This window comes from Phocoena sinus, chromosome 15, assembly GCF_008692025.1.
Source record: "Phocoena sinus isolate mPhoSin1 chromosome 15, mPhoSin1.pri, whole genome shotgun sequence".
In the NCBI taxonomy this organism is placed as follows: Eukaryota; Metazoa; Chordata; class Mammalia; order Artiodactyla; family Phocoenidae; genus Phocoena; species Phocoena sinus.
Window position 1 is genome coordinate 47,361,228 of NC_045777.1, and position 26,155 is coordinate 47,387,382.

The 26,155-nt window shown below is 49.2% G+C and overlaps 1 protein-coding gene across 2 annotated transcripts in view; it reads right to left on the minus strand.

Moving 5' to 3' along the window:
• The window catches only part of SLC24A3 (solute carrier family 24 member 3), a 465,113-nt gene that overhangs the window by 26,670 nt on the left and 412,288 nt on the right, over positions 1–26,155 (minus strand). For both annotated transcript variants that reach the window (XM_032606684.1, XM_032606683.1), the window contains exons 8-13: positions 23,011–23,036; positions 16,468–16,521; positions 12,028–12,161; positions 9,959–10,119; positions 8,930–9,194; positions 538–704 (exon numbers count right to left, since the gene is read on the minus strand). In XM_032606684.1, coding sequence (XP_032462575.1) covers positions 538–704; positions 8,930–9,194; positions 9,959–10,119; positions 12,028–12,161; positions 16,468–16,521; positions 23,011–23,036 — 807 coding nt within the window. The remainder of the gene's footprint in view (positions 1–537; positions 705–8,929; positions 9,195–9,958; positions 10,120–12,027; positions 12,162–16,467; positions 16,522–23,010; positions 23,037–26,155) is intronic.

Here is a 26,155-nt window from a genome sequence, read left to right on the forward strand (position 1 = left end):
CTTCCTCCACGCTGGCTGCCTGTGACCCTGCTGGACTTTCCACTAGAGCGGGTGGAGTATATTTCCCCCACTCCATGGATGTCGGGCTTGGCTGATGGAGTGTGGGTGGAAGTCTCAAGCCAAGGGCCTGGGAGGCACCTGTGTTTGCTCTTGCCCTCCTGCATTCCAGTGATCCACCGTGAGAAGACATTCCCCAGGTAGCCACTGGTCCAAAGAAAATGAGCACACACACGGAGTAGACATGAACCCCACCTACTGCCTGAATCAAAGGTAACCACACTGGAGCTGAGAGCAGATTGCTTAGCCAGTGCCCTCTAAGATCAGTTACTCTATGGTCTACCTGTGCTCTATGCTCTATGCAGGAGCATAAAGTCTTGTGATTCTAAACCACAGAATTTAGGGCTGGTTGTTACACAGTGTGTTGCAGCGACAGCTGACTGATACAGTTACTGGGCTGAAACCCCTGCGCCTACTCCCCTCTGGTTGAGAGTATTTCTCTCTGAAGAGATCCGGCACTGCACGGGGTCCTGGACTCACCATCCACACCATCATGTAGGAGAAGGCTGCGATCCACAGCGTGGAGGAAGCGAAGGTCACCATAAACCACTTCTCCCAGCGGGGCTTGTTGCAGTTGGGGACAGTGAAGTACAAGACAAAGCTCAGGGGCCAGGTGAAAGCCCATTTGACTGTTTCCAGTTTGCCAGCTGGGAAAACAACAAAGGTGGAAAAAAAAAAAAAAATCAGCGAGCTACATTTCTCTGCTCCACCCTCTGCACAGCTGTCCCCGGACATTTACATCCTAACGGAAGGCCTGTGAAATAAGCCTGACCATGTTGCTCTTTTCCCGGTAGACTCAAATGGCTTTCCACCAGTAACAAAACCAAGCGGAATAAAAAGTTATCCACTGCCACCTGCTACTCAGGCAACTGGAGCCAGGTGGAAAAGGATGAGGAGGATTCTCAGGATACAAACGGGGTGGGGGGAGAGTGAGGGGTTGGTATGGAGGTGGGGGAGGGGAGGTAGAGACCGCCAGCTGCCTCTGGGTCCTTCTCCCCATGGACAGGCAGCTACATCTTCCCAGATTCTAAGGCGTCAGCGGGCACGGCGCCACCTAGCGGAATTGACCAACATCCTCTGTCAACGTGCTGAAATCTTGAAAGACCAGCTGAAAGCTCTCAAGGTTGTCAAAACACCACTTGAGTGCCTGCATCCCAAGCTGCTATGGATTTGCAAATCCATAATTGCTTCCTGGCTCTAACTACTTACTGCCACGGACAAGATGATGGATCTGTCAGTGATGACCTGATCCTACCATCTCTGAGTGCTGCCTGAGTGCTGAGTATCAGGGACACCCATAAATGCTTATTTTGGTGACAACATTACCACAAGTTCTTGTAGCCTCAGATTTGAGAAACACAGTAGTTCTCCTTTGGCCATTATCACCATCCTGCTTAAGTGCTAACTCACCTCTAAAAAGAAATGTCAAGATCTCCATCTTCCAGAAAGTTCTCTGTGTGCATCCTTCTGGTCAACATCCCACCCCTCTACCACCATAGATTAGTTTTTCCTGTTCTCCAGCTTCAAATAAATGAAATCATGTAGTATTTTTTTGTGTCTACCTTCTTTTATTCAACATAATGTTTTCTGAGTTTCATTCATGTGTAATTCATTCCTAACTGCCCTGCCGTGTCCCATCCTGTGAATACACCACGATTTGTTTATCCATTCTTCCCTGGATGGGGTTTGGGTTGTTGCCAGTTTTCAGGTATTACAAGGAAAGAGGCGGGGAGCTTTCTTGTAGGAGTCTTTTTGTGGGCGTGTTTCCATTTCTCTTGGGCAAAGACCCAGGAGTCGAATTGCTGAGTCATAGGGTGGGTGTTTATTTAACTTTGTAAGAAACACTAAACTGTTTCCTAAAATGATTATTCCGTTTTATATTCCCTCCAGAGATAAGGAGGTATTTTTAAAATTACATTTTGAATAGTATGAATACAATTTATTTTATAATTTTACAATTTATTTTATAATTTTATGCTAGCATCCAGCACTTATTCATACGTCTCTTACCAGTCTCCAAACAGTTTCCTAAAACTATTTAAGAGGAAAACTGCAGAGTAAAGTTACACAATGCCACTTTTGGCCCCTGGTCTCCCTAGACGGCAGGGTGGTCTCTAGGGGGAGATGGGGGCTTTCTCATCAGACAGCGCTGGGTCCAGTCCCCGTTCTGCCGGAGTCGAGTGCCTCAGTTACTTAAATTCCCTAAGCCTCAGTTTCCTCATCTGTAAAATGTGGACACAGAAACACTGAGCTTGAGGGTTGCTGGCAGAATTAAATGAACCATTTAGGATAGGGATTGGGGCAACATAAGTTTGCACATTACCGGACTCAAAACCCTCAGAATCTTTCCTGACTTTCCATTCTTTCATTCCCCACCTCAACCCTGGCCACCTGCCCAGGGAACTCGATCCGTCTGCATCCTCCTATCCCCATGGTCTCTCCCTGGACCAGGTCCTCCATCTATGACCTGGCTGAAGACCTGGCTTCCTAAGGGGACTCCCAGCACTCTCACCTGCCCCACCTCCATCTGCATGCCACTGACAGCCAGAGTCTCAGAAAGCAAACTGTTCTAGAACCTTCCACCGGCTTCCAGTGCCCTCAGAGTAAAACCACATCTTCCCACAAGGCAAATCATTGACTGGTTTGGCTCCTGTCTGCCACTCCCCCTGCTTACACACTCCCCTGGCTCCAAGCCTCCTTCTGCCTCAGGGACTCTGCATCTGTGGTTCCCTCTGGATAGAGCTTGTGGCTGTGCCTGTCCTGTTGAGCAGGTGAGCTCCCAACATAAATGTCACCAGAGCCCTCAGATCACCCAGTCTGCGATCCCCTCCCACCCCACCCCTTGCTTTCCCATCACCTGCATTTATCTGCTTCATAGCAAATGTTTTCTATTTGAAATTAACAGGTTTATTTGTTTCCTCACTATTTTCAGTTGCCCCCAAACTAGAATATAAACTCTATAAGAACGAGTGTTTTCTCCAACTTGCTCATCACTCCGTTTTGATGCCACGAACAGTGCAGGGCACACATCACATGCTCCATACGTATTAGTAACAACAGTAATGACATAACTATGAACAATCTAATCAGACGGACCAAAGGAAGCGATCTGTTTTTGAGAATCTAAGGGCATCCCACTTACAGGTGCGCAATAAAGCAAAGAGAACACATTTGTAAGAAAGGAGGAGTCTCTCTCCATTAGCTGCTATGCATCTGTTTAGATTTAAGGTTTGGAGGTGGTGAGTGAACAAAGAGAACACTGGCTGTGTCTGGCTGGATTACAAAGCAACCAGGCTGTCTGGGAGTTTTCTGTGAGGGGCTTTCAAATGCTGCACCATCCAGAACACAGCCAGATCCTCGGATCCCAAATGCTTCCTGGAATTCCACACATTCCTAAAGCCTGCACTGTGGTGATAAGGGATGGATCCACCTGGGGCCCTCGGCATCCCCTCACTGACCACCCAGTCCTCCTGATGCCCTCTCAGGGGGAGGGAGAGACAGATAGACAGAGAGAGACTGAGACAGAGACAGAGACAGATAGACAGAGAGAGAGAGAGAGAGACAGATAGACAGAGAGAGAGAGAGAGAGACAGAGAGAGACAGAGAGAGAGAGAGAGAGAGAGACAGACAGAGAGAGACAGAGAGAGAGAGAGAGAGAGAGAGAGAGACAGAGAGAGACAGAGAGAGAGAGAGAGAGAGACAGATAGAGAGACAGACAGAGAGAGAGACAGAGAGAGAGACAGAGAGAGAGACAGATAGAGACAGAGACAGAGACAGAGACAGAGACAGAGACAGAGAGAGAGACAGACAGAGAGAGAGAGAGAGAGAGAGAGAGCGCGACTTGGTTCATTTAAAATACAAACCCAGGGCTTCCCTGGTGGTGCAGTGGTTGAGAGTCCGCCTGCCGATGCAGGGGACACGGATTCGTGCCCCGGTCCGGGAAGATCCCACATGCTGCGGAGCGGCTGGGCCCGTGAGCCATGGCCGCTGAGCCTGCGTGTCCGGAGCCTGTGCTCCGCAACAGGAGAGGCCACAACAGTGAGAGGCCCGCGTACCGCAAAAAAAAAAAAAAAAAAAAAAAAATACACACCCAATCAAAGTAACAAAGAAACACAAGAATGGGGAGAGAAATGACTTTCAATCTGGCTGTGTCATTCTTCAGAAAATAAAAAAGAGAAGAAAATGAGGTCAGAACTATGACTGCGAGAGCTTAGCACGTGATATTGGTGAGGGCAAGTTGCAAGCAGTGTCAGTTCACACCAGTGAGTTTTGAGTTTTTTTCTCTCAGCTGCTTTAAAAATTCTGACTTGACACTGGAAGGGCATTATATCTAGAAAACGGTTTTCACTATCATTAAAAATGATATGTTTTCTTTAACTTACAGCTCCACTCTGACAACAACAAAACAGAAATTCAGAGTATCACCTGCAACGAGCCTTTAAATGTAATATAACAAATGTAACTCCTCAAACACCCCAAGTGATGCAGAAATGTGCTTTTTATGTGATTTCGAGCACCAGGAGCGTTCAGGTAAGGATCGTCCATCTTTTAGCCAGTCGAAATTTCTATTTCTGAACAAAGGGGTAAAAACTGTATCCCTTCTTCTTTCAGCCAGTATTTCTGGACATTTTCCCATCTTTTGTTCCATTGTCATGTGGTCTAAATACAGCCTTCCCCGGCTCGTGGTGGGCGGGTCTATTCATCAATTTAACAAATATTTAGTGAACGCCCACTACACCGCTCTGTGCTGGCACCGCTTCAGGTGCTGAGGACGTAGCAGCGAATTAACAAAACAACACTCCCTGCACCTGAACCTGATGTGCAGCGATTATGTGACGTTTTCAAAATCAGCCAGAAAGTCAGGGGATGAAGCAGGGGCGTGAGCTTAGGACTCTGAGCACAGAGCACCCCGTTGAGCATCACTCTTCCTAAAAAGCACAGAACTTGTTCCCAAGTTATAGTCCTTTACAAATTTATTTTAGAAATGTATTCATTTTTAATTTTACTGAGTTATAATTAACATACAATATGACGCAATTCAGTATTTTTATGTCTTATGAAATGGTCACTGCTTTGAGACCAGTTGAGACCATACTGAGTTATATGGTGCTGACCAAGCTTTTTAGGAAGCTTAATACTGCCAGACGGAGGAAAAGTCATTGCTCAGTATTGCAGACCCAGAACTAAGTATATACATTTGTTCTAATTATATAGGCAATAAAAATGCACATTGTGTTAAAATGGAAAATGTAGAGAAAACAAAACATATTTCACCTAGGAGAAACATACTAACATTTTGGTGTATTTTGTTTCCGTTTGTGCTCCAGGGAAAGTGTATTTACCTCCACACACGTGTCACTGCTTCTCTTTCTGTCAGTCAGTAGTAAGAAGGCTTTCTTCTCATAAGAGGTAAGACTATAAGTACAACGTATATGTATGTAGACACATAGATACATATACTACGCATAGGTATATATAATAAATACATGTATGCAACCTACATGTATGTTATATGCACATAAACATGTGTTAATATAGGTGTATATATTATATGATACACAATATGTTAACTGTGTAAATATTCGTGTATTAATACACACTATATTAAGTGTATAGAAACCATGTTACATGCACACATTAACTCGATCATACATGTGCACAGAGTACATATATGCACACACACATACACGCATGTCCTATATATGCGTCTGTTTACACACTCCCACACAGTTACTTACTTGTTCATTATACACACTCTAGTCAAGCCCTGGTGGCAGAAACACAGGGAACCCAGGCCCCTGCAGGATTCCCGTGGGAGGGAAACACATCCTCACCCAGTGGAGGGGCCTTTTTCAGGCCGAAGGAACTTGTCCTGAGAGGACCCTCAAGGGCCCTCTGCTGGCCTGAGGGCCTCCACCCACTCAACCACTGGGATGAAGCGGCCCTGCCCAGGGGAAGGCCTGGCTGGACACTCAGCCCCCAGCCTCGAACGGAGGTTCTGGGCCCGGGAACAGGGTTTCTCAGCAGCTGGTGGAGGACGGGGGGCCACACTCGGACAAGCCCATCCTCCACTTCAGAGGCAGAACCAGGCCCTGACCTAGGCTCCCCGGCGACACAGAGGAACCATGAAGATGGTTGGTGGGACGCCGGGCCTCTAGCCCCCGCCACCCACGGCGGCCCATTGACTAGCAGCATCGGCATCACCTGAGGGCCTGTTAGACACGCACCCGGCCCTCCCGAATCAGAGCCCACCCTTTGTCAAGGATGCCCAGGTGAGAAGGGCTGGTGTAGGGGGACCCAGGATCCCACTTCCGGTCTCAGCACCTTGGGGCCCTGGGGTGAAGCCGAGACCCCTGGGGTGGCAGGACCACGCACAACATCCCTCCTCCTTGCAGGCCTGTGCTTCCAAAGGACAGAGGGTGCCTGAGGTGGGTGCCTGAGCCCACACCTGCAGCCATGTCTCCCAACACGTGAGAAGGCCCTGGGGCCTCCACATCTGCATCCTAATCCCAGGGGCAAGGGTGGGGAGCAGAAGTTCAAGATACCCCGAAGCCTCACAGTTAGGTCTGGGGTGTACCTCGTCCAGGTGAGGAACAGGGAACACGTGACCCACAGGGGGCCCCTCTGTCTCACTGAGTGACGAGGGTTGTCTGCTCTCACACACGTGGCTCTGATGTTTTCCTGGAGGGGTGCACGTGGGCTCCTGGGCTCCGGGGCCAGCACAGCGCCAGCCACTTACAAACTCGTCAACTGGCCTCACGGCTTCCTTCGTCGGGGTAAGACTTTAGACAAGTAAGCGCTCCTGGAGCTTGGTTGCGGGCTGCTGACGGTGAACTCTAAAAACATGGGCTGGGGGAGGCAGAATTCCAGGTGTGGCCCTCAAGGTCTGTGCCCCAGTTTTCACAGCCTGCGGGAAGGATGAACCACCAGCCCTAACGGTGCTAGGCTCCAGACGGGCAGGTCATGATCCATCACAGGAGCCCTCGGAAGCAGAAGGGGAGGCTAGAGGGGTGGGGAGTGTGGGGAGGACCAGACACAACACGTGGTGCTGGTTTGCTAGACGAGGGGCCACGGGAGCAGAAGGCAGTGGCCTTGGCGCAGGGAGCAGCCCCGGTGACAGCCACGAGGAGGAGACAGACTCAGCCCTGCAGCCACCAGGAACCCACTCCTGCCAGGAACCCGAGTGTGCCGGGGCCTCTGGGAAGGCCCACAGCCCTGTCCACCCACCTCCATCACGGCCCTGTGAGCCTCGGAACACCCAGCCAGGCCACGCCGGACTTCTGACCCCCAGAACCCGAGCAAACCAACAGGTTTAAGCCGCGAGGCTTGTTCTCATTTGTTACAAAGCAGTGGAAAATGAACACAAGGCCTTACGAAGGAGGAGCGGGGGGTCTGGTCATTTCATCCTTAATATGTGTTTGTCCTGGGCGATAGGAAGGTTGCCAAGAAATGTTGCCAAAGGTGGCAAAATGGATAAAGAACCAGGATAGTTTTTTCTAGCAAGATAACCTACTAACAAGTAATGATTTAACTCTGGGTGGGCGATTCCGGAGTTTGGGGTCTAGGAATCTGGGTGGGTATTTTCTAGTTAGTTTTGGTCAGCCCTTGACCAGGTTGAGATCTCAGGAGCCCTGAGGGGGCCCCGGCGACCCCCTGAGCTTTACCTGCTGTCCCTGGACACAAAGAGGGGTAGAGAAGGAGCCTGCATCCAAAAGTAACATGCGACTCTGATACCCTGTGCCCACGTCTCACCATTAAACGGCCTTTCACGTGGAACCAGCACTCCCGCCTGAAAACCCTCAGCCCCCATCCATCCCAGAACCTCAGAGAAGACACACAGGCTAATTAAACTTCACACACTTGGCAATGAATGCAAATTGGACCATCGCACTCTTTCTTGAAACAGCCAGAAACTTCCGGAAGGTCTAGCAGAATTCTTTGGGTTTGGTCCACCCGTTCCCCTAATGGGTAGGGCTGGGGGACAAGGCTGCGGGAACAGCCAAGTCTTTGCTGGAGGCAGCAGTCGGGGGAGAAGGACACTGCCCTGGTGGCCGGGGTCCTGAAAGCTTTACCAGCCTCCGCCTGTGCCTCCACCCGTCAAGGAGCCGGGAGATTCCCTGGGCCAGCCCCGTGGTGTGATTTAGGCACTTTCTACCCAGGTGTGCATCCCCTGTGGTGCCCATCCTGGAAATAGCAGGTCCTGGGACAGGTGGGGCCTGAATGGGGATGAGGGAAGAGCAAAGGCCGCCTGGGAGGGCTGCTGGGCCCCCAGGGCAGGCTTTGCCAGGACAGCCTCCCACCAACTGCAACGGGGTGAGTGAAGCCCTTCTCCCCCCAGCACCATGTACCTGGCCAACGGGGTCACGGGCTTTCCTCCTTAGCTCCAGGGGACCCCGAGGAACAGCTGAGGGAGAGCCTCCTTGAAATGCCCACATTTCAACCCATGGCCGAGTGTCACCATCTTGGTCATCTTTGGACCCCCTACAATAGAGTCTTATCCGCTGTAAAAATTAACATAGGTCTTCCCTGGTGGCGCAGCGGTTGAGAGTCCGCCTGCCGATGCAGGGGACACGGGTTCGTGCCCCGGTCCGGGAAGATCCCACATGCCACGGAGCGGCTGGGCCCGTGAGCCATGGCCGCTGACCCTGCGCGTCTGGAGCCTGTGCTCCGCAACGGGAGAGGCCACAACAGTGAGAGGCCCACGTACCGCAAAAAAAAAAAAAAACATAAGTACTTCTACATCATACAGAGATATTTCCTTGAATTTAAAATCAGAAAGGTCACCCAAGTCAAGGGCATCAACTCAGCAGCCTCAAAATAGCTCCAGACCCCACAGCCCAGCCCAGCCCAGCCCAGACGCGGGACCTCTTACAGGGGGGGTCGAACGGCGTGTACGGCCCTTCCTCGTCCTCTTCGTCCTCCTCGCCCTCGTTCTCGTCGTTCTCGTTGTCCTCGTTCTCATTCTCCGTCTCGTTGCCAGCCTCAGCAACAACGTCGTCCCCCCGCGTCCCGTTCACACCTCTGTCCAGGGCGCTGCTGGGCCCCATCCCGTTCTCCACCGTGTGCTTAATCGGGATTTTGATGGCCACCTCGGATTCCCCATTGGCATAAGCCCTGCTGTTTATCAGTCTTTGTCTCTGGAAAAAGAAAGGCACGTTCTAATACGGCCAGAGGGGCTGCAAGTCCTCACACCCAGAACGCCAGCTATTGGGATATTTCCCAGTCAGCCGGCAAGGAGGTGCTTCCAGGAGACTCTGCAGAGAAGTTCTAGGGGACTCCTCAACGTAATAACCAACTCTGGGAGGAAGGATTAATCTTTCGGACCCACTGGAACTTGCAAATCCCTTCAGAGGAGGATCCCCATGTCTCAGATGGGCACTGCTTTCCTATCAGCGTTCTTGATTCCCTGTGTGCTGGGGTGTTAACGTTTCTCCTCCAGATTGTAGGAATTCCTCAGTCCATATGTGAGAAAGCCATACACATGTGTTTGGATTACTGTATCAATAAGGCTGCCGTTCTGGAGAAAGGAACGCCCAGGAAAATTCAGGTCAGAGACTCTGCATTACTTTAAACTAGGGTAACCTTGATTTAGCAACTACTTCTGTGCATTCACATGGGAGGGCTTTATTCAGATGGAAGACAAAAAGAAGAAGGTAGGTAGAAGGGATAGGAGAGTTTTTCTGTATAACTGGGAGCTGGACCACGTCTCTGGACACGTGGAGGGAAGAGCAGGGACCAAGATGCACGGCTGGTGCAGAGAGCGAAGATGTTGGGAAATGGCTGCGGGATATTATCGTGCAAAACACTGAGGTAGGTGCTTCTACCTTCAGACCAGGAAACCTTCTCCCCTTCCCAGTTTCCCACCCCGTCCCTGGCAGATGGACTGTGCTTTCCCAGATACCTCATTGATCAACATGCGACTGGCCATGGAGAGTCGAGTCTTGGGGGGAAAGTGGCTGGTGATCATGATTCGAAGACCAGCCTCAGAGAAAGAAAGCTGGTGTGGGTAGGCTGACAGCAGCTCATCTACCATGATCACTGACGCTTTGCGGTGGAAATTGGCTGGGAAAATTAAAAACATAAAATAAAAATAACATTGATACTAGGAACAGGAAAGAGATACTCACTCACCTTCGTTCCATTCCTTTCTTTCCTGCTCTCTCTCTTCTTTTCTCCTATCTTCCTTCCCTCCCTCCTTTCTTCCCTCCCTTTTCATCCATCCAATTACCCATCCATCCATCCATCCAATCATCCATCCATCCATTCATCTACCCATCCGACGATTCATCTATCCATCCACCATCCAATCAACCATCCATCCATCCACCCATCCATCCATTCATCTATCCTCCCACCTACCCATCTATCCTTCCTCCCTCTCTCCCTGCCTCCCTCCCTCCCTCCACCACTTCCTTCCTCCCAACTATCCATCCAACCATCCATCCAACTATCCATCCATCCTGGAAGGGTTGTCATGATCAAAATTTGAAGAAGAGTTAAAATCTGCTTTCCACGGGGCTCATCGATACCTCTTTGAAATGACCTGAAACAATTTAAGAGTCCTTCACGAACATGGTGAGAATGAGTGATAACATAAGAGAATCCCCCTCTGTCCTCAAAGGATTCTTTTCCTGCCGCTCATATCTGGGGCATAGGAAAGACCCCAATATTCTTTAGTAACACTTTATGTCCTTCAAATGTCAGCGGTGCTCATTCTGAGCTGTTAAAAGCTGCAGAATTGACATTAGTCCAGGTGGAGGACACGGTGGGGGGATGCCCACGTTGCTGCTGCCCAGACTGTGAGCAGGGCTGCCCGGGGGCTAGGGGTGGGGAGCTGGGCTCGAGTCCAGAGGGGGCTTAGGGCAAATCTTGCGTCAGGATCTGCTGGCAGGCCTGAGAATAACTTCTGTCATGGCCCGAGCCCCTCTCTGTGGATGCTGCAGTGCGAGCACACAGCTCATGGGTACCTGGCCAAGGCCTCACTCCTGTTCTCCAGGCCACTAAACCATGAAATGATCTCTGGAAACACTGCCTAACAAAATAGGTAGCTCTCTTTGGTTCCCTGAGAGTATTCCTTTCATGGTTATGAACTACCCTGAAGAGAAGAAACTAAATGAAATCCTTATGTGGGATGGCACTGAATACTCATAAGTCTTTTTTTCACCATGCATATAATTAGTGAGAAAATTATATCAAATAATTGATTTTCAAATTCTAATAAGTACCCACAGATTTCAAACTTAGATATGTATTTGAAAATAACCTACAGATTTTCTAATTTCTCTTGTTTTGCCTGAAAAGCAAACGAAATGGGACTGCGAAGAAATAAACCCACACATTTCGAGGGGGAAGTTAAAAAGAAATTAAATGAAAAATGAAACGCATTCTAGGCAAACATAAATGATAATCTTCCATGTTCCTCGAAGAAAGAAAAGGATTAGAGAGTACTGTATTATCGCTTTGTGTGTCAGCTACTTAATAAGTATCTATTGAATGTAAGCCTCACTTTGGGGGAAAAAAGGGTAATTTCCTCTGTCATTTTGCAGCTCGGAAACTGAGGGAATGTAGCCTGAAAGTGAATTTGGATATAATAATACGCTAATAACAGCTATAATTAATGGAGTATTCTGCAGACTTTATCTCCTTAACTTGTGACAAAAGTTATCCTCATTTTGCAGAAGAGAAAACTGAGGCTCAGAGAGGTTAAGTAACTTGCTTCACGGTCACTCAGTTAGAATGTGACAGAGTCGGCACCTTGACACCCATGGCCTCCTCTCCTTTACCGTCTCCCCACTCTCCGTATATCACCCCCAGCACGTTTGGTCCAAGAACTTCCACTGGCTTTCAGAGTTTGTCCATCACCAGGATGAACCTGCTCCCTGCCCGGTGCAGCGAGGGAGCGGGGGAGGCCTCCCTGGGGGCAGGCACACCCTCTGGGGCCTGGCGGGGGACGCAGCCCCCCAGGGTTACCTCTCTTGAGTAGCACCACGGTGGCGTCGCAGTTGCTGCTGTCGTCGATTTCAGCGTTGTTGGCCAAGCCGTTGACCATGTTTCCTGCACCCTTGGTCCTCCTCTCGAAACACTGATGTATGCAGGCGTTGTATCTGGACACGGCCATAAGCGGAAAGAGCCCATCAGCACGGCCGTACCTGCCTCCCCGGCTCCCCGAGCCTGGACGGCCTGTGGGGGACCCTGTGCCTTAAGTTATTAGGTTATTATGTTATCATCCTGTTTCCCCCAGAATATACAACCTGCCCATTTCCCAACCTGAGAATATACGGTAAGTGAAAATAAAGCCAACATCACATAGATACATAGGGACACACTGCTTTCTCTGCAGGGTCTTCCATGTCAGCAGGGGGACCTCTGGGATTGAGTTCCCTTACTCGGGGTCTGTGCGTGCGTGGAAGGGCTGTCGTGAGACTCAGAGGGATGGGCAAGGTCTCCCTCCTCTGGGCCACGTCCCCAGGGCCTTTGCTGTCAGGGGCATGCTTGGTGGAGGAAGGTCAAGGCGTCACGTCCGTCTCTGCTGCTACCCCGGGCTCTGCATCACGGTCCACGTGTACAGGCGGGCTGGCTGTCGAGGTCTCTGTCTGCCTTTGGTTTCCTGAGGTCATAGCCTGGGAGCCTGCGAATGCCTGTCACTATTGTGCCATAATTCTAGGTCTGCTGCGCCCTTGGCTTTATGAGAAACTTCTGGGCTATGATTCTCCAGAACGATTGAGTGAAAAAGAACCAAAACATTGTGCAGTGCTTCTTCCATGTGTGTTGGAAGGGAGGAAGCTTAGTCAAGGTCCTAGGATGTTCTGGCAGGTAAATGTCCCGGTCCCTTTATCGCTGGTATTAGAAGACTCCCATAGAGGAATCCTAGGAAACTCACTGGTTTTTAAAATATTTATGACATTTATGAGATGAAAATAAAACTATAAACATATTTCTGAGACCATTGACAATTTGAGCACTGACTGGATACTTACTCGTATCAAAGAATTAGCATTCTTTTAGTTGTGATCATGGTGGTTAGGTGTAAAATGAGTCCTTTAGGAGACATGCACTGACGTTTGGGTAGGTGAACTGACATGATGTCTGGGGCTTCAGGTCACGTGGGGAGAGGGAAACTGCTGGGGGTGTGGGTGGAGGAAGCTAGCTGATGGTCGTAGGGCTCCTGGCAAGCACGCGGGGTGTGTCATGCTAGTCTGCCGACTGCTTTGCACGGTCAACATTCTTCTTAACGGAAAGACCTCCCCACTTTCTTTCTCTCCCCTCCCGATGGGGCTCTAGGGGAGACGTAGTGTTTCTGGCACCTTGACTCAGAATCCACTTTCCCCACAGAAATACTGACTCGCCTGGGTGTTTGCTTTAAAACTTAACAACTGTGCGTTATACATTTATTTGGATTTGGATAATAGGATAATGATACTATGTATCATAGTATTATAAGCGCTGTCTTGGAAGCAGATATTGGTTAGTTACTTAACTCTTCCATCGTGTTCCATCCTACAAACACCCTTTCAGGTAGGAAGCATTGTTCATTCTGTTTTTAGAAGCAGAAACTGAGATTCAAAATGACTAAATCACCTGGCCCAGGTCCCATGGCCGGGGCTGCACAGGAAGCACTTGATCTTAACCACCAGACCACACTGCCTCATCTGGGGACCAAACCCCAGGGAAGTGACATAGCAGTACAGAAATCAACCCTCGCTGAGGCCGGGTATGCCTCAGGCTCCGGTAAGGTTTCTACCTGTTGGGCCAAACTGGAATTGCTTTATGACCTTCAGACAGAATGTTTCGAGTTATTTCAAAGCCGTCTACCCAGGAGGCAGCTGATGGTCCTAGTACATGCTGTTTTTAACGGCTGCCGCTACGTTTTATATTTTTAATTGAATGTTTTCAATTTTGTGCTTGCACCCTGAAGCTATTTTATTGTGAAGCATGCAATTTTATAAATCAGATTTTATGAAACCCAGTGATTAAAGCCTCTGATTATGGAGCCGGATGGCTAAAGAGCAGAGATTTCAATTTAGAACTTAGGACTAGAATTTATGCAGAAAATTCCACGAGCACAGTAGTTGCCTTTCCCCGGTCTATTTGTATCCTGCCGGTCTGAACAGCTGGGAGGTTGGTAAAGCTGAGGCATCAGCAGAAACACACCTCACTAGCTTCCACACAGGGCATGGTTTGGGGTAGGGAGATTGTTCACTGTGTTATCTTTATGTCCACGTGCCCCGTCGGCAACTCACGGGCATTACGATGGCTCAGGAGGGGGGTACTGTGGTCACAGAATGCACGCTAGCAAAATTCCTCAATCTTCCTTCTTTTTAGATGAAAAACACTTTTTGAAGACCTCCTTATTCCGTGTAGCCCCTGGTGAATTCAGTATGGGACATGCTTTCATCTAAATTCAGATTTAAGACCCTAGATCCACGTTGGGCTTACAGCAGACAGTCAATTCTCTGGAATAATGGACGGATTCCCCTTTCAAAAGGGAATATGAGAGCTCTTGACTCTTTGGGGTCTCAAAGCATCAAAATGTAAAAAAAAAAAGGTGAAATAAAAAATGCTGAAAGAAGACGTCTAATGTTGAGGCTTGCTGACTGTGGCACCGATCCCCTAGTCGTTTTGTTCTTTGAGAGAAAGAGGAACAAGTTGGCTCGTTCCATCTTTAAAGGCTTTTCCTTAGAATCTAGAAACTGTGGAAAACTTTTGGGCCAGCTCTGGTTTTCATGGGGGCTGATGTATTGGGATGCTTAAATGCAAGGTGTTTGTGGTGAAAGTATCTGGTCTCTTTGTTTGCTACCTCACGGTAACTCCGCACCAGGATAAGTTTGGGTAAGGTTCTATTCTATCAGTAGAAAGGTCCTCTTCCAGTCACACGACCCAGTTACTGGGTCCACACTGACTGTGGGACAGCTCCTGAGGTGGAAACTGGGTGCTACATTGGGTGGAATGGCAGCAGATGGCTTACAGCCCACCCTGGCCATCGGTCAAGCCAGCTCCTACCTTCACTGTTCCTGTGACGTTTGTCAGTGGCCATGCCGATTTCTCCCAACGGGCTCTCGGCCACCAGAATTAATCTTTGTCAGGCCTCAACAGCAAGGAAAAGTTGACATGTCAATTGCAGACTGCTACCTGACGGGTCCAAATGGGCAGTTTCTGAGAGCGGTCTGCTGTCCTGCCCCCTAGAGAAGGTGATCACTCCTGCAGTCACATAGGCTGGGGAGAGTATGGACTAACTCAGAGCGAAAGGAACAGCTCCCGGGGGGCAGGAATCTGCAGCACGGAATATCTCTGCACCACTGACAACCTCCTCAACTCCATGGCACTCAGCAAAAAGATGAACTGGCAGGTTCCAACCACGGTGCTTACATTTTACATTAGAGTACGGGAAACATCAGCGACATAACTCTTGATACAGGTGGTTAAGCTGTCCGGACTCCAAGGGGAACAAGCACACATAATGTGGGGGTTTTAAAATACATCCACACATTCTGTGACACTCCTCTCTTCAAAAGGCAAAGTAGACCCGTTGAGTGACGACTGGACTGAGTGACTCTTTTCTAATAAACAGAACATGGCAGTAGTGATGGTGTGTGACTCGTGAGACCAGATCATAAAAGGTGTTGCTGGGTCCTTCCTGCTCTCTCTTGAATCACCTGCTCTTTTGGAAGCCAACTCCCGGGTGTGGGGACAGTAGAGTGGCCCTGAAGAGAAGCCCACATGGTAAGGAACTGGGGCCTCCAGCCAACGACCAGCACCTACTCACTAGCAGCGTGAGTGGGCCGTCTTGGAGCCCCAAACGGATGACAGCCGCCCTGGACAACCTCTTGCTTCTAATCCCAAGAGAGCACCTGAGCTAGCACCCTCCAGTTCAATTGCTCCTGGATGCTTAACTCTCAGCAACTGTATGAGATAATACACGTTTGTGGTTTTAAGCCATTAAGTTTTGTGGTCATTTGTTAAGCGGCAATGGCTGACTAACGCAATACGAATAACGGAAGTCTGTAGATATTTGATCCATGGTTTTAGTTATCTCTTATCCAGCTCTGGCCCCATCTTCCCTCCACCTATATGGAAACATAACACATTGAGCTTTACCTCCTCTCTTGTTATGAAAGTGAGCAAAAAAACAGCCAAAAGCTAGGCTGCCAGGTCCTGAAGAGGGGCAAGGGTTTGAGAGATTTCTCAAACCAAACCACGAAGCTTTGATTCTATCATACATTTGGGTTGGAAGGGTCTATGCTTTTGCTCTAAGTCGAGATTGCATTGATTCCTAGCAGGTTGCCCAGGGAGCCAAGTGAGCCTCTGATGACAGGTACCCGCCCTGTCCCCTGTTCCTCTGTCCACATTATCACAGAATGCTGAGTGTAGGAAAGAGTTTTGGGAGAGAAACTAAGAAAGTATTTTACTTACTTCATTATGACAATGTAGATGAGATACATCAGCACGAGGACCAAAGACTCCCACCTGTGGACAAACCAAGAATGGTCAGTTAACAGAAGCCGCCCTAGACAGATGTGCCATACTCCAGGTCCTCTCAGACACGTGTGTGATGCGAACGGCAGCTCAACCTGCCAAGCACGGCAAGCACGAAGCAGACGTGCAAACAAGTTCCACATATTTCCTGGTCTGCAGACATTTCCTAGGCTGTATCCAGGTTTTCAGGATCTTTCTCCTCCTCCCCTACTTCAAAGGAAAATGCTCCCTCTTCTCTGTTATTTGCTCACCCCAAAGAATATTTTGAACCCAGCAAGCCTTCTATAATGTAGCTGAATATAGGGCTATGTGTATAAATCTGACCACAGCTTAATCATTCACTGAAACTATTCAGATACAGTTACAAAGGGCAAACTAGAGGAATTGATAAGGGCAACCAAGGGATTGTTAGGTACATCAGAGCAAGACATGTGTAGAGAGAGGGAGACGGAGAGGGAAAGGAAGAATAGTTGGGGGGGAGGGGAGAGGGGGAGGGAGGGACAGAGGGGGAGAGAGACAGACACCTTGGGCAGGGAAGGTGCTAGCAGGAAGGATTAGCGTGAACGAGTGGGAAAATGGTCAAGAGCAAGCAAGAAAGAAAAATAATGAAACCTTCTGGAATGTACCCTGAACTTCTGATACTTTGAATATTTCCTCTATTTTCTTTAGTTTTAGTAACTTTCAGTTAAAAAGCAAGGGAACTTGATTTCTAGGTTCCTCTTTAGCTGTAGAATTTAATTAGTTAATTGAGGGAGTAATTTTGGCTTTAAGAAAAGGTTCCTGGAGGACGGTCTATGAAGAAATTCTAGGTTATGGCTTTCCTTCGCTTTTTCAAGTTCCATGTCTGGAAACTGATCCTGGGGAAATACGTGATCAAATGTAAAGAGGAGGCACACACAGGGTTTTCACTGCAGTGCTGTTTTATAAAAATGAAGTGTTGGAAAGAAGCAAGGCGGTTATCAGATGAAGGACTGGGTACGTGAGCTATGGGATGTCCACAGGATAACGAGCTACCGTGCATTGGCTGAGAATGATCCTGCAGATATGCAGGACCACAGAGATGGTCCTCTGTCATCCTGTTCAGTGTTTCTGCAGCATCTGAAGTTGATTGCCCACCTCTTTATAAGACACTCTCTTCTCCTGACTTCTGAGGGCCACACTCCTGGTTTTCCTCCTGTCCCCTAATTTCTTCTCCCTCCCTTTGTGTCCCCTCTAACGTTCTCTCTAGGTGATGTCCTCTTGTCCTATTTCTGGAAAACCAACAGGCACGTCCACGCCACACTTCTCCCCGCTCCAGGTTCAGGATCCACTTGTCAATACAGCCTCTCCACGTGGCGTCTAGATGCAGGTCGGGACAGAATTCCTAATTCCTACGCCCCAGCTTCGTGTTCTCCAGGGCTTTGCCATGTCAGTGAACAGCACAGTCAAGCCCCACATCTGGAACTAGAAGTGGAGCCCTTCTCTACTCTCCCCCGTGCCCGTCGGGACTCTGTGTCCAAAATATCTCTGGAATTGCGGGTGTCTGCCCGCTTCACTGCTACCTCCCTCCCCCACCTTAACTTCAGCCTCTGAACTGCCTTCCTCAATGCTTCTGGATCCTGTCATTCTTCTGCTTAAGACTCTTCAATTGCTTCCCAAAAGACTTGAGAAAAAAATCAAAGGTGCCCCTCCCTGCAAAACCCGGTTCTTTTTCCTTCTTCCCCCAATCCTCTTGTGTCCCAACCTGGCCTCCTTTCATTTGCACACAGCAAACTCCTTCCTTCTCCCCAGAGTCTTTGCACTTAACGTCCCCTCTGCCAGGAATGCTTTTCCCTTCACTCCTTCGCCGGTCCCTTTCATCCTGCAAATATCAGCTTAAACGTCACCTCCTCCAAGAAGTCTTCCCTGCCTACTCCTCCTTCACTTTCTGTCTGTGTTCTTTAAACCTCTGACCAGTCTGGGATTATCTTCTTTATTTACTTATTCACATCTAATGCCTGTTTCTAGCAGTCATTGGACACCACTCCTCACATCTGATTCCCGCCTGAGTGATCTGGTTTCTCCTTAGATCAGCCTCCCTGACAGAGCGCCCCCAAGCAGGCACCCCGCCCTCCCCAGCACAGAGCAGCGCTCAGCTCATCTGCACAGGTGAGACTTCTCGAAATGTCAATTTTCAGTTGCAAGACACCTCCAAGGGGCCTGAGCATGGTCCTTATCTCATTGAAACCAATGTACACGTGGCATAAACATAACTGGGAAAAGCGAATTTTTATTCCAGCTTTATTCTGAAGGAAGAGATACCCAAGAGCTGGAGGGAAGTCATGTGATTGCTTAGACGCGTTTTTACAGACTTGGTGAGGGGTCATTGGAAAACAAGCCAACGTCAAAGAGACATCCCCATGAGGCTGAATTACATCCAGCACTTGGTGAACAGGTATATTTATACTCTCTCACTCCTTTGTATCTTTTTGAGTTTTTCCTCAAAGCAAGCCCTTCCATTGCAATATGTGAGTAAGCGTCTCTGCCTTCACATTTCAGGGATGCCTGTGGTGGCCGGGTTCCCTCTCCTGCTGGCCTTTCAGGTTTGCCTTGTAGGCACCCAGACTCAGGGCCCACCCAGTGCTTCCTCCTCGTCAGGTGAGGCTCTCTGAGGCCCCTCTGCTTTGTGGCCTGATTCCGTATTTGAGCATCAAGTCTTGGCTTCCTGCTCTTTGGTGTCGCCCCCCAACCGCCTGCCCCCGGGGCCATGAGTATCTCCAAATGACACCGTGATGACGTGTCTGCTCCCCCCTCGTCTCAGACATCCCCAAGGCCACGGCCGAACTGGGTTTTGCATTCTGTGTCCAGTTCTGGAACGGAGGCTGGCAGCCAGGAGGTGCTCAGGAATGTTTGGGACTTGAAGCGACTCCAACTGCAGACCCTGATGTCACACGCTCTTCCCATCTGCCCCTCCCGGCCACAGCCCGCCGCTGTCCTCCAAGGACCTGGGCTTGTGTGATCTGGGTGTGCTTTTCCCTTCCCACAAACTTCCACGCTGAACCACCTACCACTGGCCCTGGATTCTCCTGCCAGAGATTGTTCTTTTCCGTGTTGGAGGGCTATGCCCTGTCACCTCCCGACCCCTCGCCCAGAGGGCACGTCTCCACTTCCTAACCAGGGTCCAGAACCACGAAAGCCGGTCTCCAACACCATGCAGATGGACACTGTCCAGGTCGCGTCCCAGGCTCTCCTTTCTCCCCCAAAGTCACGACTCGCTCAAAGAAGAGACAAAAACAGCACCCTGCATCCTTTTGTTTTCTTGTCAGGCCTTCAGACTCACTGAAGACACATTCTGAATTCCTTCTGGCAACAGTGGGGGTCTTGCTGGGCAGGGTGAACACATACCCTACTAGGTGGCTCTCTGATGCTATCTATGTCAGATGTCGTTTGGGGCAGGTATCTGATGGAAAAGCACCCGACGGATATTCCCCTGCCTCTTCCTGCTAATGGAACCCCACTATGTTGAGGCAGTAAATGGGGACCCTTGATCTCAAGGAGGGTGGGATAAATGATTGGTCTAAAGTTGTAATTCTATTCCCCCCTGGACACTTATTGGTCAAAGCAGACCCAGTTGTGACCAAAGAGATATAAGGTGGAAAGGTGTTCAATGAAACGACATAGCCCCTCTTCTTCCTTCTTGCCTTCAATCCAAACTTGATGGCTGGAACCACAGCAGCCATCTTGGGGTCATTAGGGAAAGGTCAAGAGAAATGCAGAGCCACTGTACTACCTACCTCTGGGGTACTTGATATGTAAGAAAAATAAACCACTATTTCTGTAATCCACTGTGGCTGGCTTTTCTACTATCTGCTACTAAAAGCCTTCTGATGGCCACTTCTTGGCTGAATGTGACTTGCTGTGGAATGCTGCTTGAGGAACGGTAAAGGAATCTAAACCAGCATGGTGGGGATCCCTTCCCCTTGTGTACTTGTATTTGACAAGGCTCCTTTCCTCCTAAAGAGTACTTTAGTTTCAAAATAAGCGCAACTGACATTAGTTTCCTTGCAAGGATTTGGGGTGAATTGGTTACCTGCCTTGACATTGCTAGAACATGCTGGAATGTCCTACAACAAGGAAAGAAATTCACTGTTTAAGGAATTATTGAAATACTACTGTGCTTTAATTGCAAGATTGAAGAGTCTGTCTCTTAGGACAGAAATCAGAGGAATCAGCTCCTAGACTCACTCTTTCAGCAAAATAAATACTCATGGGTGGCTGGGTAAGAAAGTTAAGAGATGTGGACAGTAAAAAATATCTTAAAGTTCAGTATATTTTGCAGTCACGTGAAGAGCTGAAATCGCTGGAAATCCCAAAGCAGTGATAGGTCAGTGGTGCAGACTTTAACTTCTCAGCCTCACTCGTGCAAAACGGTCTCCGTCACCCCATCCACATAATAACCATGATTACATAACAGGTCGGCCGTCTGAGAATGATATTCGGTGCCGTGAAAGCTTCCCCTAGTTCTTCCCGCAGTTTCACCTGTGCATGAGTTATGATTCCAACCCACCCCAGGCTGGACCAAAACCAGCTTGGGAATTTGCGACTCGTGTATCCGTGGCCCTCCCACCTCCTCCCTCCTGTGGGAGCCCGGGTGCCCAGGCTGAGGGGCTGATGACCTCAGAATCCGGCCTTCAACACAGGCTCGGGGAGTAGCCTAGGAACCCAGGTTCTCTCCTCTGACATCATAGGAGGGTCAGTCTTTGGAAAGGAGAGGATACAGACTCTCTAGCTCTTGCTCCTTCCCATCTGAAATATCCTAAAGGACACCTTGAGGGTAAGGACTGACACAGGCTTGTCATGAACCTGCTTTCATTTCCTCCTGCTGTGGTTTTCACGAGCAAAGCCAAGGAGATGTGGAGAGAGGGCTCCTTCTAAGACTGACAGACGGTAAACCACCCGCGGGTCTCCTTTTTTCAGGTTTTCTGCACAAAAGCAGCAGAAAAATTTCTGAGGTCAACTGTGATCATAACTTGCTTTTCCTTATGGCAGCATTGTTAGCAAAAGCAGGAACACCGAGCAACACTTAGGCACCTACTGTTTGCTGAGGCAGAGCATTGATTGTGCTAACCATGCCGTGAGTTTGAAAGGGAACGCTTCTGCAAGTTTTCTTGTGCTGCACGTAATCCCCAAGGACATGAGGGGAAAATGTCACCACTCCACGTGGCGACCAGGTCCAGGTGGATCCCACGAGGAGGTTCTTCCTGACCTCTGGCCTCTGACTTCCGACCTGTGCTGCTCCCAGGAGTCTTGATCCCTTTCAGCTTGCTGATCACTGTTATTCAAAGAAGACTTCCTTCTTATTTTTATGGGTCAGTATAGGGTCTATGCGTCTTAGAGCAAGTTCCCCCAGCTGTCTCCCCCCTTGCCCTCTTGGACAGAGGAGAGAGAGGCGACAAAAGTATCTTAATACCCTGGATAGTGTGTAACGTTTATGGTCCATGTGATATGCTCCCCACCGCCCCAAATTCTGAAAATCACAGAGACATCCTAGGACACAGACATGTCGCTCCAGCAAAGGGCTAGCACTCATTTTGCTGAAAACGAAGACTGCTGGGCTCTGTAATTCTTTTTCTAATTAAAGGTATAATTTATTATTACTTTCATATTCTTTTCCATTATGGTTTACTAAAGGATATCGAATAGAGTTCCCTGTGCTCTACAGCAGGACCTTGCTGTTTGTGCTTCTTTTTCTACCTCATTCTTAGCTCTAAATAATACCACGAAAGTCGTTTACCTACCACAACTACCTGTTTCTGAGGTGCTCTTTCAGAAGAAGTAGGTGTATTTTCACATCACTCTACTTCCGCAGATCAAATATTTGAAAAATGTAACAAGAATGCATGACACACCCAATTTCTATTTCCATTTCAAACACAGTTGACATGCTCAGAACCCATCTCAAAAAAGGTGATTTGGACATTGACCCAAATGCAAATGTTCCCGTATACTTAATTTGGGCATTTTTTAAAACCTATAAAAAAAAAAATCACTGATTTTTCAGAGCTCTAAGATTTTCTTGAATGTTAGGCAGAACTCTAATGGGTTAAAGGTCACTGACATGCCTTCACCTCTGGTTCCTGGGATATACTGAATACATGGCGTTCGGAATATGCTGACGCGGTCTGGACAACTGGAAAAGGTTCATCAAATCTTAACCATGACCTTGCCCATGACTGACTGTGGAAAGGCACAGTTGCCTTACACTGTCTAATCTGGATAAAGACAACAAGATAACACGGTCCCCAAAGGAAGCCCACCAGGCCAGCCCAAGGGAAACGGTCTCTGCTCCGTGAAAGCTGATTTAATTTCTTTGTTGAGATGGACAGAGGGTTCCTGAGAAACGCTAGTTGTTCCAAGCTGCCCCGACATTTCCCTTTCTTTCCTAGACCCTGACTTTGTTCTTTACTGTACTGTCTCTACCACATAGCAATGGGAAATTGGAAGGGGAAAAGAGGTACTTACCAGGAAACTTGTTCATCATAAATGAACTGTGAAAAAAAATAAAAAGGAGAGAAGATTAGACAGACACACACACATACACATGCTTTATAACTGCATGTTATCCGCCCTTGTGGCTGGCTGGTGGGAACTGGGGCTGGGGCTGGGGCCGGTTTGGGGTTTGAAGCATCTGTGGGCAAACTCCCCTCTGTGCTGGTTTAGTCTCTGGTCAGTGTTCGTGGAAGGAGGTCTTGTTGGCAGACTCGGGCGGGCATCAGGCCATCCCAGCCTTCCTGCAAGTTCTGTCAGAGGATGGAGTGAGAGGGAAGCATGCCCAACCTCGTTATTTGTAGAATTTCAGATCTGGAAGGGGATGCGGAGCTTGGTGGGTGCTTGCAAACATTAGTCACTTACGGGTCCCCTGGAGGCTGTCTGTATGTCTCTGCACATCGTACAGCACCTTCGAGCTTTTATGAAATCACCTGAGCTTCTATGGAGATTAGCGAGGGTCAGAAGCAGTGCAAAGGGCCAAACAGAGACCCTCCCTGATCAGTTAGGAGCCGAAGAAAACACACGACAGGACTGAGTTTAAGTCCTACTCCACATAGCATCTAAGATCACTTCTCATCTTGGGGGAAAAAGTGGTATAATCCTGGCCCTTTGATTTATACGGGAAACGGAGCTGCAGAGAACATGAGTAATTTCCCTGGGGTCGTCCAATTAGCTGCAGAGTTGGTCCCAGAACCCAGCCCTGGCTCCTAACTTCGTGTTCTTTCCATGACACCCTTATTTGCCCAGATGGTATGGTGCTGAAACCAAATGAATGCCCTTCTATTTCATTCAAGTAGGAAGCTGTTTCTTCCCACACTCACAGGACGTGACTGATTTGAGCGCCATCATCTCTGAGCAACTTTCGTTCAGGGGCCCCCTGGAGACTCTCAGGCAGAAGCATCTGGGTGTAGAGGGTGATTACTGCACCCAGGTGGTAAACTCGGCTAACGACGGGACATCGCTTCAGTCCCCGGCGATGACAGCGACCACCAGTTGTGAGAGACACAGAGAAAACCTCAAAGACCAGCAGGTGCAGCTGAAAAGGCGCACAAGAGGACCTCCCTCCAATCGCCCCAAAGGAGCATAGAGAAGGATGAGGAGAAAGGAGCCACCCTTTTCTCTGTAACTCACTCTTCCCAACAAGACACTGACAAAGACATTGGCTTCATCAGTTTTTGCCGCTTTGTCGTCTGTCATTATCGGATCCAACAGGGTGGCATTTGGATGAAAATGTCAGACCAGAGTGGGAAGAGAAATAAAGAAGTAAAGGGAACCGCCCCACAATCCAGGCTGGATGGTATGGAATTCATTCCCAGGAAGGCATTCCCAGCCGCTGTTACATAATTGCTAGCTTTCAAAAAATCCAAGAAATCATGGAACAGAAGCAGTGATTTAAGTTGGAAAATGTTTTCTGTTAATTGAAGTTAATTCAATATCAGTCTTGGGCAGCAGACTGGAACAATCAATCCAGAGCCACTTAAGAGAGCACAAGATACGAGTAAAGAGTTGATTAGATCACCAATTTAATGTTCCTCTCTGGGGAGGGCAGCTAACACTCCGCAGTATGCAAGCAGCTCTGAAGAAGCCTTATTTTGTGCCACCTAACTGACAGGTAAAAAAAAAAAATCAGAATGGGCTTAATTGTACAAAGGATTCCAAAGTGAGAGCAGAATTTACAGAGAACACAATAGCAGAGAAATAGTGAGGCATGCCTGGATGCAAACGTGGTGGGGGGAGGGAACCAGAAACTTCCAAAGGACAGAGGCAGCGATGCTGGTCCCTGACCACCTGGAGCCCTGAGGCCTCAGCTACCCTGTGGCCCACGAGTGAACACGGTCTGGGTTTGACCCCACTGCCTCAAGAGGATTGGGTGGAAACACGAGAGCCTCCAAAAAAGAACAGTAACATTGATAAAAGGGACTATAAATCAGGCCTTTGAGAAAACCTGAATGGAAAGAGGCTTGTGTGTGGTGAGGAAAGAGACCTGCCTGCAGAGTCTGGTGGTGCCTGGAGGGGGCCGCCAGCTGACTGTCACCCACCCAGAAGGAAACCCGCACTGTTCACAGACTGTTCCCCTGGGAGACCACATCTCCGGACCACGCCGACAGAGCATGGAACCGGCCTGTCTGAAAACGTACGACGACAAAGATGGTGACTCTCACTTGGTGTTGTTGATGGTTAGAGCGGATTTCTTATTCCTTACAGATTTTATTTCATTTGATTCTCCTAAGATGAGTGTTGCACATCCCTCTGTATTTTCATGCTCACTCGGTGAGTAAAAGAAGACAAAACAACTTCCCCACCCCTGCTGGCTGGGTGACTAGGGTAGAAGAGAACCTGAAATCACACGCCTTGCCCCACCTGAAACAAGAAACTGCGCCTCCAGTTCCAGCCGGTCCCCACTAGGTGGCGCTCACGTCCCGGCCCCGCATCCCAGCGGCCCGGCCCCGGCAGAGATGTTGAGATCAAGTTGGACCAAGTCCCCTTGGCGGCTCCATGAAATCTCCTGGGAGGTGGGCAAGGGCCCCTGGACAGACCGCTTCCTGCAGCGGCCTGCGGCCAGCCCACTGCCATCACGCGGCGGGGTGACGTTCTGGAGGCAGCTCCTGCGCGGTGCTCTGAGATGGGGCCGGGTGGGTCCCTCAGTTACACCACACGCAGTCCCCAGACCTGAGCGCAGCGGTCGGAGGTGCCCCACCCTTTTCCCAAGTGGGATTTTGCAGAGGAGCCTTGGGAAAGCAGCTCTCTGTGCTCTGCTTGGTTGTGTTTGGGGCGAGGCCTCTATTGCCCCACCCCCCGCCAGGGCCCGCGTGGGTGCGCTGATCTCGGGGCCCCAGATTTGCTGCATGGCTGGTCAGGGACCTGCTCTCTGACCCATATCTGGTTCCTCCAGAGCAACCCCCGGCTTCACGCTAAGCTTTCCACGTGTTCCGCAGACGAGCTAAATGGGAACTCACAGGAGTGAATCTGAAAAAACGCTCTTTTCCTCCAGGCCTCCGCAAAACGTTTGGGTACCATGGAAACCAGCTTTTCAGTGCTGGTGTCTGCTCTAGAATTCTTCCGAGAGAGACAGGATTCCATTAGGCAGGTGAATCCCTGGATGACCGAGCAACCCAGG